The sequence below is a fragment of the Haemaphysalis longicornis genome, unplaced genomic scaffold, assembly GCF_048455015.1.
Source record: "Haemaphysalis longicornis isolate Haplotype H1 unplaced genomic scaffold, Haemaphysalis longicornis Haplotype H1 scaffold_13, whole genome shotgun sequence".
Classification (NCBI taxonomy): domain Eukaryota; kingdom Metazoa; phylum Arthropoda; class Arachnida; order Ixodida; family Ixodidae; genus Haemaphysalis; species Haemaphysalis longicornis.
In genome coordinates this window covers 41,387,363-41,402,925 of record NW_027526233.1, presented here as the reverse complement: position 1 = coordinate 41,402,925, position 15,563 = coordinate 41,387,363, and the positions used below count along the sequence as shown (strand labels likewise).

The 15,563-nt window shown below is 47.7% G+C and overlaps 1 protein-coding gene across 1 annotated transcript; it reads left to right on the top strand.

Annotated features, from left to right (window-relative positions):
• The first annotated feature begins 3,257 nt into the window (after positions 1 to 3,257).
• Positions 3,258 to 14,365, top strand: LOC144163796 (uncharacterized). The gene is made up of 3 exons (XM_077694508.1): positions 3,258 to 3,272; positions 6,685 to 7,857; positions 14,183 to 14,365. The coding sequence occupies exons 1-3, from the start codon at positions 3,258 to 3,260 to the stop codon at positions 14,363 to 14,365; spliced, it is 1,371 nt and encodes a 456-aa protein (XP_077550634.1).
• Positions 14,366 to 15,563: the final 1,198 nt, after the last annotated feature.

Genomic DNA, 15,563 nt, shown 5'->3' with positions numbered 1-15,563 from the left:
TTTTAGTGCGTTATGACCATTCACAATACAGAAATAAGTATTTCGAGATTTGCATTGATTGGGAGACAACAAAAAATTAAAACATCATTTAAAGTGAACGCAAAAAATACTGATCATTTAAAAAATACATGTTTAAAACGCACAACACAACCATTACTCATTTGCGTGCGGCACTATGTTGCCAGCTAAATGGTTATTTGGGGAAAACCTTACTCCATCTTTCCGTGGGGAACCTGATGTGTACGCGAAGCATCATGCGGGTTGCGTGTGGTTCCATTCTGTTGACAATATGTTCAGTGATCTGGTGTTTAGTAGCGCCAGAGGGAATTCCGCGTCTGGGTCCACACCGGTGGCAAAGGCACGCAAGAACTGTTGTGTGAAGGTGAGTAGGTTGTGGTTCTCGAGGCGCCGAGAACCACCGCCAAGCCGAGAATCATGTTCTTGTCGATGTTATCGTCTCTGTGGTAGCACCGGTAGTCTCCGTCAGCGTTGGCGAGGTAAAGGTTGTTGACGTAGGTGCACCGGCTAAGAGCTACGTACACGCCCTCCTATTCGCAGCTTTGTCTTCTTCTCCTTCTTCTACAGCGGTTCCACTACGGAAAGATGACAACGGTGGGGGAACGCGAAGCTATGTCGAGATAAATACGCGACGCACACGCCCTCCTCTGCGCAGCTTTGTCTTCTTCTCCTTCTTCATCTTCAGCGGTTCCCCTACGGGAAGATGACGACGGTAGTTGAACGCGAAGCTATCTCGTGATGGATTCTTTGGTTGGCCAATCCCTAAGGGCATCCTGCCACAATAATCATCATAGGCGCTGCGACCGGGGCATGGACAAGTGACATGTACCCGCGCAAGAGATGCTGCACATTTAAAAACTGGCAAAGCTGGTACTAAGCCACACAAGGCAGAAATCATAGCGACACTGCAGATTTTTTTCTACATGAGCAATAAAAGACATATTACCACATAATTGTGCAAGTTAAAAACGTTCTCTGTACATTTTCCGTCGTTTTTACAGCAAGAAAGCCCGAGTTCCCGCACGCACCCTTCTTCCACTAGGAATAAGCCATGCAGAGGCCAACACTGGAGATCCTGCCAACCCTCGTCTCCAGTACTGAACAGGTCGCTGAGGCTTTTTGAGCCCCCTCGTACCAGTTCCCGCGCATCTAGCTGTGAATAAAAAGGTTCTGGCTCTATCTTCGCTCCTGAGATTTTATCAGAGCTTTTCGCTCTCCCAATCCCTTCCCCGGAACATGACGCCGGGCAAGGACGACGAGAGGCGCGCCGCGCGGGCAAAAGCAATGACCCGGAAGCTGGAAGAGTACCCCAGGGTCCTCTACGTGGACGCCTCGCTCCCGAAACACAACGACTGTGCAGCGGCGGTAGTTACGTCCAGAGACAGGCTGATCGTCACCGCCTCCCTGAAAACAACAGACTCCGCAGTTGCCGAGGAAGTGGCCGTGGCCCTTGCACTCGCACAGCCGTGCATGGACACCGTGGTCACCTACCCAAAGACAGTGCACGGAAGCTTCCCCAGGGGGCTTATCTCTTGCGCGGCACGAGCCATTCTACCTACGTGCAAGCCACAGGCAAGAGCCATAGAGCTCGTGTGCGACCCGGCTCACTCGCGGGCAGCAGGCAACACCATCGCCGACTACCATGCCTGAGAATTGTCAATCCGGGCCGAGCACGAGCCGAAAGAGCTAACGCAACCGGTTACCAGCTTTCGGGACATTACCCGGATGTACCGCGAGGAGAGGCGCAGACTGCCGGAACCGCAGCCCAAACTGACTAGGCAACAACATACGATCCTGCGTCGAGCGCATTCGGAATCGCTCGCGCATCCCGTACTGATGAACCTCGTGTACCCTGCGGGACACGATACGCTCTGTCAGTTTTGCAAACGAGAGAGGGGCATCCTGCCGCGCATCTTGGCAGAGGGTATAGAACTCAAGACCACCCCTCCTTCCCTTCCCCACAACACCCCCAATCCCCAACCTCTTGAGCGATGGCAGACCTTGTTGTACAGCCCCGCCCTGCAGACTCCGCTCGCACTGACAGACAGGGGCCAGGAGCTGCTGGGAAGATATGGTTCCCGAAACTAGGGAACCATCCCGTCTAGTGCCACCGTGCACCACCGATTTCTTTTTGGGCTCAGTAAAAGTTGATTTCTCCTCCTATGCTCTACCAACCGGAGATAGAGAAAATGTCTGAGTTTTTTTAAAGGACGCCATCGTTTCTTTATAGAAGCTTCTGCTTGAACAGCACAGCTAAGCCTCCCTTTCTAGACATACTGTGTGCGTTGAAAGTTGCAAGGGTCAAGTTCCAAAGGAAGCCTGTCTGTACCCAGAGTTTCTTAGCATCTGCTACTTTATCCCTGGCCCGATTGCCAGCGTGGTCAGCTGCTCTCGAGATGCTGGAGCCTGCAACCCATGATTTCTCCTGGTCGATCATGAAAGCTGGTGCCAACTACTACAACAGGGTAGCCAGGTCATTTTCTGCTAATGGAGGGCAGTTTGAGCGCCAAACAGCCTTCCTAGCATCGTTTCACCAAACTAGTGTTATCTCTCTGGTACCACTAGGTAAAGTTGACTTACGTTCCAGGAATATCTACTCGCTGGGTTACGGACAGCTAATAAAAAATTCGTCACGCCTGAGTTTTTTTATTAAATGCCTTCGTTATTGTCATGCCACAAAAATCGCAGGAGTTGCCAGTTACTGCTTATCAAGCACGCGTCGTCGCGTAATACCCACAAATATGTAGATACCACGGATGTTTCGTGATTTTGCGCTGTTTTGAAGCGCCAACCTGCGTAAACCCTAATTGCACAATCCTTTATGGGCGTCATTGTAGGGAGCCGACCTAATCCGACGCCCTTAAACTTGATTGGGGGCGATTGCTGTGAACCTTACAAATTTTGTGCTTACCAGCTACGATAAAACTATACCCATCTAACTTTACTCCTAAATTGACTGTCCAAAACAATGCTCATACCGCTCACGTTCCTCTGATGAATATCTGGCCATAAAACGACCAAAACTAAAGATTGTGGTCATTTATATTCAATTTATGATACTTCATTCATGCATTTTCCCCTTGCTCGTATAATAATTAGTGCCTTTGTAGCCGTTGAGCCTGTACATTATTATTTATTACTTTGTTATTCAGGCACGCTCCGGGACTAAGAAAATTAACACAGTGGGACGTACAAAGTGCCGAACATTAAAGCTTCTCATAAATCTACTTGGGACCAGGATGGATGTGCCGTGGGTATGTTATGTTGCAGTGTTCTTCTACTCATCTGCCACTCATAAAAAGGTAAGAAATTGCTTCCACCAAAATTTCAACAACACTGCTGAGATGCAAGTCCAGTGAGAGATTTTATTGTCGGTGATAGTGGAAATATCTCCAAATAAAAATCACCGAACAAAAAGTATCCTGTCCGGGTATCAGAGGTAATGTATATGAAAGGTTTGCAGGGCTTAACAGTCTGCTCCGCTTTCCGAAAATCATTACAGTAAAAAAAATGTTCCTCCGTTTTTGCAGCCGCCCCATTTAGTAGGGGCGCTTTCCCGTGCAATTGCGAAGAACTTCCCAAGCGTTTTAGTCCCACACAAATGCCGAGCGCCAAGCCAGGAGTTGCTTTTACCGATTTTACCGTTAGGTGCCTGCGCCACCAAGGCAGATGAATGTACACCCGCCCAATGTTTTACAAATATCACGGGAGCGTCGACCGTTCGGTCGACTAGCACCGCGTGATGGAGTTATGCGGCAAACTCGGCGAGAGTAGCCGCATGCGCACTAAGCAAAGGCCGCTGCTGCCATCGCCTGCTAAACTGCTCAAAGAGCAGAGGACCGTATCCGATTTTTGTTATTCGCTAATCACACTGCCTGCCATACTCGAAAACGTTCTTCAATCCATGCAGGTGGCGCCTAGAGAAAATACAGTAATCAGCTTTGCCGAATGAACCTTCCGCTGAACAAACTTTGCGTTCTGCAACGGTGTATACTGTCTTCAGTTGGCGCCAAGTGCCTGGTCTAAAAAAACTTCGAGTATGTCCGGCAGTTTGATAAGCGAATAACCGAAATCGGGGACGGCCCTTTGCTTTTAGAACCACCTAGCAGACGACGCCAGCGGTGGCCTTTGCTTAGTGCGCATGCGGCTACTCTCGCCGAGTTTGCTGTATCACTCCATCACGCGGCGCTGAATGACCGAACAGTGGACGCTCCAGTGATATTGGTAAAAAATTGGGTGTGTGTAAATGGTGCCTTCCACAGCCACGGTAGGCGCGCAACTCGCAAGCGGCTCCGGCTGGACATGCCGCCAAACTCTTTTACCCCCCGGCCATGGCGCAATGAGAAATAATGGCCGGGGGCCTCGCCAGATGGACAATAGTCAGGGGCCCCCCACAACGTTTGAGGCAGCTTTACAGACATCTTTCCTCTTTCAAGCACCCGCACTCGACCTGAGACGCCTGTAAAGAAACCGGTGGGTGAACGGTGGCATGAAGAAAGCCTCCGCTTCGTGAAAAGAATTAGAAGACTGGACAGCCAGTGTAACTGACTAGGACGACAGACACAGTCACGGCAAAATCTTTCTTGTTTCCTTGTTTTCACCTATGCGTCTCTTTGTCGTCTCTTTGTACGCTCGATACTATATAGTCCCAATTTGCACACCTACTGCTTCACCTAAGCCACATTTTTACTCCATTTCGCTACCATCATTGTCACCACCAAATTAACTTCCCCTCTGTCTGCCCATCAAACATGACGTAGAGAGTGGTTCTTAGGCGAAAAGTATCATTTTTATTGTTTTCTATGTATCTATCCCTCCTTATCGCTATCCCACAGATTGCCCCTAAATCTCGCTTTTCCATGAAAAAGCAGGGGGTACAATCGGGTGTGGTAGATAAATTGATGCGGCTTGATTTAAACCAGCATTACCCTCATGAGAAACACCTTCAACATATAAAAAAGCATTTTGAGTTTAAATGGTGAAAAAAGGGCTCCGAAAAGACATCACAAAAGGAAGGGATAGGACGGGCGGGGACTCACGAATAGCGTTAGTAAAAAAAATCCAAATTAGTATATACAACCTTTTGCAGATCTGTACAAGGCAGCCACTTTTTTTCTCTTTTCTTAATATTGTACCATCCGGTTCATAAACACAAACTCACTTCCGTAAAATGTAATTGGTTTCTCGCCACGCAATTTCCATAGTGACGGGGTGCTCGAGCTAAGAATGAAATTTTTGTAGACTTCACAGGCGTCGCCTATGCCGAGGGCTGCTGACGTGATGTGTGCAGAAAATGACTTGCATAGCCTGCATGTGCGCATGCACGGCCACTCGAAAACGACCAGTTCGTCTCGGTTCGCATTTTTTGACCGCCGCTGCTACGGAGACTGCTTGTGCCTAAACAAGCGCTGTTGGCCGTCAGTGACCATGACGCGATCATACGCCGGCCGTTGCCTTGCGTGTGCCGTTGGTGATTTATCGCTTGTCCCGTGCCATCCTTCCACCGATCCGCTAAGAACGCATGGTGCGGACTGCGGATACGGTTTACGTGCCGATGTGTGCAGCGGGGTCGTTGACGGCGACGGGGAGTTCTGTTTATGTCCGAGGTTCCCGACCACTATTTTCATCGTGCACGTCAGCAGCCGATGATAGCATGGCTTGACACGATTATAGTTATTCATAATCCACAATACAGACGATGTCTCTTGCAGGAGAGTATGAACTCATGCTTTTCTACAATTACATTCACTTACCACCTTCCAGGGTAGCGACAACAATACACATTATGTTCAAGCAGCGTCGGTTCTGCTGTCAACCTCTTCAGCCAGAGGTTTTCGTTTACTCTAAGGAATAGGATATAAGTTCAAGTTATTAAGCAATTTTTCACTACGTTGCGCGTAAAATTTTTGAAACAACTAAAACGCCAGTTTATTTTGTTAAGTTCTTTACTCCTTTTTTAATAACATTGTTAGGACTGTGCATGTGTGCATATATTTAAATTTACGCTGAAAAGACACATCATAATGCGTTAAAATAAGTAAGGGACCCTTTAGTGTTGCCAAAAAGCGGCAGTAGAAGAAGTCATAGTTGATTTAACCCAACCGGCCGCACCGCTTCCCTCAATGACTAGCTTGTCACTGTAATTATTAATAATGACTCTGGCTAGTGAGTGAGCGGAAGCGGTTTGGCCTGTTGGGCAACAATCAACACGGACAGCTCCCATCCAGGACAGCAATCCTCGCTGGCGTCCACGAGCAGCCTACAGAGAAGTTGCCTCCGTTCCCAGTGACGAAAAGCCCAGAGCCAAATATAGCTTGTTTAATTAATTGGGAGTAGAGTACAGCGAAGATAGAGGCCCCGGGAGTCTGCTGTGCTTACAATAGTTGAACCTGAAAGCAGAAAATAACGTTCGGCAACAGAGCCCGGAACGCGCTGTTCGAATCTCGCTGAAAGCGCCTATTTAGTACAACTCCCGATTGTCCACAAGCGCTCCGCGTGTTGCGCGTGGCACCAAAGCTCAAACACACAAACAAAAGCATTCTCACACCCAGAGAGGCGATTAGTCAGCTGCCGCGGCCGAGAACTTCCACTCGGGTGGTTTATGGCCATAGCGTGTTCTCTAAGCGACATGTGGGCGGCAGTGGATTGCTTTTTTCGTGTCCATAGATATTTGAAAAAATTTCATGCCGCGGTTTCCGGCAACGCGCCGTCAAAGGTCGTTGTACGACACACACACACACACACACACACACACACACACACACACACACACACACACACACACACACACACACACACACACACACACACACACACACACACACACACACACACACACACACACACACACACACACACACACACACACACACACACACACACACACACACACACACACACACACACACACACACACACACACACACACACACACACACACCACACACACACACACACACACACACACACACACACACACACACACACACACACACACACACACACACACACACACACACACACACACACACACACACACACACAACACACACACACACACACACACACACACACACACACACACACACACACACACACACACACACACACACACACACACACACACACACACACACACACACACACACACACACACACACACACACACACACACACACACACACACACACACACACACACACACACACACACACACACACACACACACACACACACACACACACACACACACACACACACACACACACACACACACACACACACACACACACACACACACACACACACACACACACACACACACACACACACACACACACACACACACACACACACACACACACACACACACACACACAACACACACACACACACACACACACACACACACACACACACACACACACACACACACACACACACACACACACACACACACACACACACACACACACACACACACACACACACACACACACACACACACACACACACACACACACACACACACACACACACACACACACACACACACACACACACACACACACACACACACACACACACACACACACACACACACACACACACACACACACACACACACACACACACACACACACACACACACACACACACACACACACACACACACACACACACACACACACACACACACACACACACACACACACACACACACACACACACACACACACACACACACACACACACACACACACACCACACACACACACACACACACACACACACACACACACACACACACACACACACACACACACACACACACACACACACACACACACACACACACACACACACACACACACACACACACACACACACACACACACACACACACACACACACACACACACACACACACACACACACACACACACACACACACACACACACACACACACACACACACACACACACCACACACACACACACACACACACACACACACACACACACACACACACACACACACACACACACACACACACACAACACACACACACACACACACACACACACACACACACACACACACACACACACACACACACACACACACACACACACACACACACACACACACACACACACACACACACACACACACACACACACACACACACACACACACACACACACACACACACACACACACACACACACACACACACACACACACACACACACACACACACACACACACACACACACACACACACACACACACACACACACACACACACACACACACACACACACACACACACACACACACACACACACACACACACACACACACACACACACACACACACACACACACACACACACACACACACACACACACACACACACACACACACACACACACACACACACACACACACACACACACACACACACACACACACACACACACACACACACACACACACACACACACACACACACACACACACACACACACACCACACACACACACACACACACACACACACACACACACACACACACACACACACACACACACACCACACACACACACACCACACACACACACACACACACACACACACACACACACACACACACACACACACACACACACACACACACACACACACACACACACACACACACACACACACACACACACACACACACACACACACACACACACACACACACACACACACACACACACACACACACACACACACACACACACACACACACACACACACACACACACACACACACACACACACACACACACACACACACACACACACACACACACACACACAACACACACACACACACACACACACACACACACACACACACACCACACACACACACACACACACACACACACACACACACACACACACACACACACACACACACACACACACACACACACACACACACACACACACACACACACACACACACACACACACACACACGAACACGCACACGCACACGAACACGCACACGCACACGCACACACGCGCGCACACGCACTCAAATACAAACGCACGCGTACACGCACGCATGTAGGCATGCACGCGTGCAGGAATGCAGGCACGTACAAACGCACATTCACGTACACACGCACGCACGCACACACACGCAAACACACACACACCCACAAGCACGCGTAAGCACACACACCAGCACGCGCACGCTCACGCGAAAACGAACACGCACACGCGCGTGCACACTGATCCGCACACGCACGCAAGCAGGCACGCGCACATGCACGTACACACACACACACACACAGGCAGGCACGCACACGCAGGCACGTACACCCACACGCATGCGCACAAGCGCGTGCACCCGCGAACACCGATGATTGGTAACATCCCCCGAGACACGAACCGCCGCTTTGTTTGCGCCCTAGGTCATCCATTTCTCATTCAACGAGCGAGTAACTGGCGAAGTCACAAAAACAGGCATATTCGGAATCCACACTTATGCAAGGACGAGATAAAGCCGCAGTAGATTTATTAACGCATTGTCTCTACCGGGGAGACATGAGCTTTTTCGCAATGTTTGAAGATTCCCCGCAATACTCACACGTTAAACCCATCATGAATCTCGCGGAACCAATATATTGAAGCCACATTTTATACACTGGTAGTTCAAACTTTAAAAACACGCAATAAGAAAAATATCGCAGAACATTTTGTAAATTGTCTGTAATCGTGATGAACAGATCCGCGCCTATAAAATTACCCTCGTTTTTGAACGATTGTTGGCCCCTGGCTAAACTAAGCGTGTGCGAGAATGCTGGGGATCTTCATTGTCGAAGGTCACCGAAAAACGTTTTCCCAAGTTCAAAGACATCCTGCACCCACAATATGTCTATTCAGAACGTTGCCAAAACGTGAAACCCTACAGAGCACAAACAAACCAAATCACAGCCCAAATATATATTTCATTAGAATGCTATTATAGCTTTTCTTAATGCAGGTCACTTCATAGCCTTTCCTGCCTCTATATCTGAATTGAAGGCAATTGAAAATTGCAACATCTAAAGTGATCCAGTGCCATTGCATACCACGGCTGCATGTCTGTTTTCATCTAGCCCAACAATATGTGTCGTGCTGTGTCTTCAAGTGGGATTTCTTCTAGTGGTTCCTACTACGCTTTTTCGCACATGCAGCTTCATAGTTAGATGGACTGGCAAGATGAGAAGGCGTCGTTTTGTGTCTGTCTTTCTTTGTGTTCGGTCTTCCTCGTCTGTCAGCGCACTTTGACGAGCAACAAAGTGCTAATTCAAAAACTGCCTTTTTGTTCAAACCAGCAGAACTTTCGTTCACCATGTAAGCGTAGTCTTATTCTGACACGCTTCTGGTGCTATGGCTGCTTTTGCAGTGCAGTCGACTTTTCGCAAGTAACCTAAATAAGGCCCTTTTCGCATTTTTACCCCTGTGCAGAACAGCCTCTTTTAATCTGTTTATGTGTGGATCCAAAAAGGAAAATACAGTGCCGTCTACCATTGTCTGTGAGTGCTCGTTCTCGCGATAATAAGTTGACATAACGTTATCAAAGGTTGATCATAAGACCGCAATGACTCCGCTGGTTGGTTCATGAATGTGCGCACGTTCGCTTATTCACTAGCAAAGCCATGCTTTCAGCTTGAGCAATCGCTCCACATCTAAATAGTTGTGCTAAATAGGCTGACGGCAAAAGGCATTCCCCCCTTGGAAAGATGACGCCGTAGTTGCACCAATGTCAATGAAAACTGGCGGTACGAGTTTCGTGATTCCCAATCTTAGATAGACCATAGAAATCCGTCATTCTTGTATCCTCTACTGCATTTTGCATAAAATTCTCAATTGAGTATAATTCTATTGATCCTCTTTCTACAAACTGCCGCCGCAAATAGAAAGCAAGCTGTTTTTCTTGCTCTGGCTTAAGAACTCCCCATTCAGCTCGTTGCTCATGAGTTCTGAGATGGGACTAATCGGGCTCAAAAAATTCGTGGAGTTCAGTGTCTATCAAGGCCACTGGCGGTCACCAGCCATGAGCTGCTGGAGGTCAGTGTTGCCACTCATTTTCACCTGTACCATATACTAGTACTGCTCCACCTTCAAGATGTTAGTGTCCTGTCGCGGATGCCAGTTCCAATGATATCCGGGATTCGTTGTTACCCGACAAAATGGCGCACACGTTGGAAGAAAAAAACAATATGCAAAACGGGTCGGGGTAAGAAACGGAGACGTTTATACTTGGGCTGAATAAGCCGAAGATTCGAAGAAAACAGCAATGGAGGTGACACCAAAAGCACACAATAAATTTCTGAGATTAAAATTTCGAAAGAATGGGACAACATACGAGTAGACTAACACAGCGCTCACTAACAACTGAAGTTCTATTATCACTGGACAGCAATAAATAGAAAAAAGGGGGGTGACACGTGACGCCAGACTTAACAAAAAATTTTACAAACAAAAACAAAAACAAAATGGTGCGCCATCTACACACAGTAATCGGCACAGCTAAAGCTGACCAGCACAAACAGTGAACCACATATTGGAGGCTACTCCGCACGTGTATTCTGCTAGCTATCTAAATACCCTATTTCTTTCTCCGCAAGGGAGATGGGGGGTGTGCTGACACAATCTTGCTCCCGTGCCTCTCGTATCTCCCTCAGCGTTCGGTCAGGATAACGAGCCAGCATGTGGCTCTACTGAAATGCAAGCAGGCATGCAAGCAGGTTTGCGCACTTTACCACTTGCACGGCAAGCGTGCTCCCCAAGGAGTTGCGTACATCTCACGCGTGCTCTAGTAGGCGATCGTTGAGGCAGCACCCCGTCTGTCCCACCTACGAGCGTCCACAGGACAACGGTATTTCGTACACTACCTCTTCCTCCCAGAGGACAGACACATGCTGCTTAATTTGTTTGATGCCGAAAACACAAGGTCTACACCCGCCCGCCCTACTATTTTCTTCAGCCGGTGGGTTACACCATGGATGTAGGGAATGACCGCTGCCTTTTTCTTCTCTAAAGGTGGCTCCTGTTCGAGTTGTGACTTTCTCCGGTCTTTTAGCAGCTTGTGGCATACGCTATAGAGAAGCGAGTCGGGAAAGCCAGCCATACGTAGACGGCGTGTTTGAGCGTCAAGGCTGCCCTGCACGCGTTGATGACTAGACCTCAACAAAGATTTCTTCAAAGCAGACGTAGCCACTCCCCGCCTAACAAACTTGGAATGTGTGGACGTTGAAGGCATGAAGTCTTTTTGGGAGCGTCTGATTTTCCTGTTCTCGTCATCAGCTTCTTCTTCGCCCACTTCACTAACCCCCTTTTCTGGCATTCCAGTACAAATGCCACTCACATTTGAGCTCAATAAAGTGTTTTTTCTGTCTCTCTCACAAGACCCCTGAAACGAACCCATCGTAATTTCATCTCGTACAGAACTAAAAATTGACAGCGTTTTGTACTTCTTACAACGTGAGGGAATACGGTTTCACGTACCGTCTCAACAGACAAGAAAGAATAGACGCAGGAGACCCGCCATGGTCAGAACAAATTTATAAAGCAGAATAGTACCCACAAGCCAACATGATCATACTCAAAACCACACAACACACCAAACTACTTTTAAATATAATTACCTACTTATAAATGTAACTATATTAAATGTGAAAATTATAAATATAATTAAATACAGTTATCAACCTCACGAAACCATCTCCTTCATATAATATTTGCGCTAGGATCCTGAAATGGTGTCGAAAAAATTCCCAACAGTGGGTATTGTAATCCACTAATACTACATCGTGTGGCCATTATGATGACGTGTACTGGACGTCGGTGCTATGGCGTAGCTGTAGCGCAATTGTTCTAGTTCGTTACGGTTTAGTGAAGATGCTGTGCTGATGATTTTTTTGTTGAAGTCGCAGCTCTGTAATTGCCGTACAGCAAAGGAGGTAGCACGTGGTTCCGGTAAAGCTGCAGTTCTAAGGGCTGTCCACTCTTGAACCGATGCTGCGGTCACGCTTCGCGTAGGAACCCGGCCAGTTGGTGTTGGTTTCATTAAGGGGAACTGATCTGATCCCATTTCTTGGGGACTTACTATTTCATCAGCCACGGGTGGAAAAGCATCCTGCACCGATACTAAAGGCTCAACCAATGCATAAGAATGTTCGTAACGACCTAGCTTGCTTCATTTTGAAAAAATAACTTCTTTTACTGAGATAAAAATCAACAAGAAGTTTATTTTGATTTATGTAGTTTTCACTGAATGGCGCTGGCTATCTACCAAGCGAGAGATTTACTTTTTGCTTCAGCACAAAAGAGACATATTTCTATAATTGGAATCGTAGGACGTTGTGAACATTGACATATATTTGTGAAGCATGTCTAATTGTTGCACGATGATATTGTAGTCGGTGGGTCATGAAGTAATTACTCCCACCGAAAGTTTAACAAGTAAGTCGCCCTTAAGGATGACTGGAACCAATGAGCCTGCGGTTCGCTCCCGCCAACCCTTTGGTTAGAAACTAATGTCCTGGCACTGTCACCTTTGGCTTCGCCGTACCGGACATTGCTGTCACTTAGTCTTTTTTTTCCATCTCTGCTTTTGTCCCTCCCGGGGCTCTTCTCTTAGTACAGTGAAGGCTCGGGTAGGGCACTCGCGGATTGGCTCCATATATCACTTTTATATGCGGCCCTGATGCCCCTATTGTGTCGGCGCTCCTTTATTCGAACTTTTTTGGGGCTCACTTCAAAATGGTGCTCTTCCTCTTGTTTTGGACACATCGCTCATCAGGGTATACACTTTGATGCGTTAAAGAACGAAAAGTGGCTTATCAATTGTAGCCGTAACTACAGATGCACCGAGATGCAGCAACATTCAGTTTTTCCATGAGCATGTCATATCAAAATCGGCTTGCCATGATTACTAAGCACGATTTATATCCAACAAACCCCTTAGGATTCATAATTTGTTGTAGTGCAGACACGTTTTGCATGTCAGTTATAAAAGTTCAGTTTCTTCCACTAGATGGGGACGCTTTGCACCGATTGCTTCATATTTTTGAGAAAGTTATATCTTCTTCTCCTAATCCTTGTAGGGAGCAGAGGCGGTACAAGGTGTCGCTTGTGTCGCTTATGGGGCTCCGTACATTTATTTTGAGGGCATAGGCACGGCCAGAAGTGGGAGCGGCGAAGACAGGCTACCGCCCAGCTGCACAGTCGTGTTCGATCTCCTCTTCTGTCGCGTGTCTCGGCTGACGCTGGACAGGCACTGCTGCTGATGATTGTGGTGCTGGTGATTACAATAACAATGGTGTCGCTGCACCCTAAATATTAGGTGACTGAACTACCGAAGTCGTTATTTAGTTCGCGGCCTTTAAAAACGCTCTTTTATCAGCACTACAAGAATGTGTCAGCAGCAACAGTAAATGAGATAGATAAGGATACATCTGAGAAGAAAAAAAAGAAAAGTTTTTTATGAAACCAAACCGCAGGGTAGGACCATAAAGAAGAAAAAAATCCCGCAATCTCCACAAAGTCAATGATTATGAGTGGGGCACAGCTGCAATGCTTATCGGTAAAACCGTGAAAGATTTGCCCACGCATCATAAACACTCGAAACGTTGTTATAGGGGTGATTGTCGCGTTGCGAGCTCTGCGCGCCGCTGTCTTCGCTTCCATGTGTTCATGGTGAGTAGCTGCTCCTAAGGATGAGAAAGGAAGCGCGCCAAAAGCGCTCGCGCTATATAGGCGCGGCCCTCCGGTGGTTGCCTAACTAGCGCACGAGCCCGAGTATGCAGCGGAGCAGCGGAGACAGAGGAGTACATGTAGGTATGTGCCACGCCACTTGAGCCGTGGCGCGCCATCTAGCGGGCGACCTATGAACTATTGCACAGCTGCGCCTCTAGCGGTCGCCTCGAGAACTAGTGGACACGGCCCGCAGAAGGACTTACCCCTACCAAGAGGAGCTTCGCCCCTAATATTGAACATAATGCACCTTGAGGGTGCTATCTCGAGGCACACTGTAACGAGCATCACTTCCGGATCGTTCGCGATCGCGGAACAATTATAGATTGCAAATTTCTTGATATTGATATTTCTTGATCTTTGGACACTGTGTCACATGAACAATTATTTCTTAAACTTGACATTCTTAACTTGGATACTAACGGGCTTGCATGGTTACGTTGCTTCCTAACTAACTGCTCACAATTTGTTTGTGTAAATAACTTCAATTCTTTGTTATCTGCCGCTCGCTCCGGTGATCCCCACGGCTCTGTTTTGGGGCCTTTACTTTTTTGATCTACAACACTGATTTGTAAATAACATCCTTTCATCAGTCCGCCGTTTCGGCGATGATAGAGTGCTGTTTCGGGAAATACCTAATAAATGTGATACTAACACGTCACAGTCCGGTACTAGCAAAGAAAAGGAATCGTGTAAGTTGTGAAAAATATTCTTAATACAATGAAGAAACGC

Coding starts and splice junctions, on each gene's coding strand:
- LOC144163796 (XM_077694508.1), top strand. Junction 7,858..14,182: donor CACACACACACACACACACA/CACACACACACA, acceptor TAATCCTTGTAG/GGAGCAGAGGCGGTACAAGG.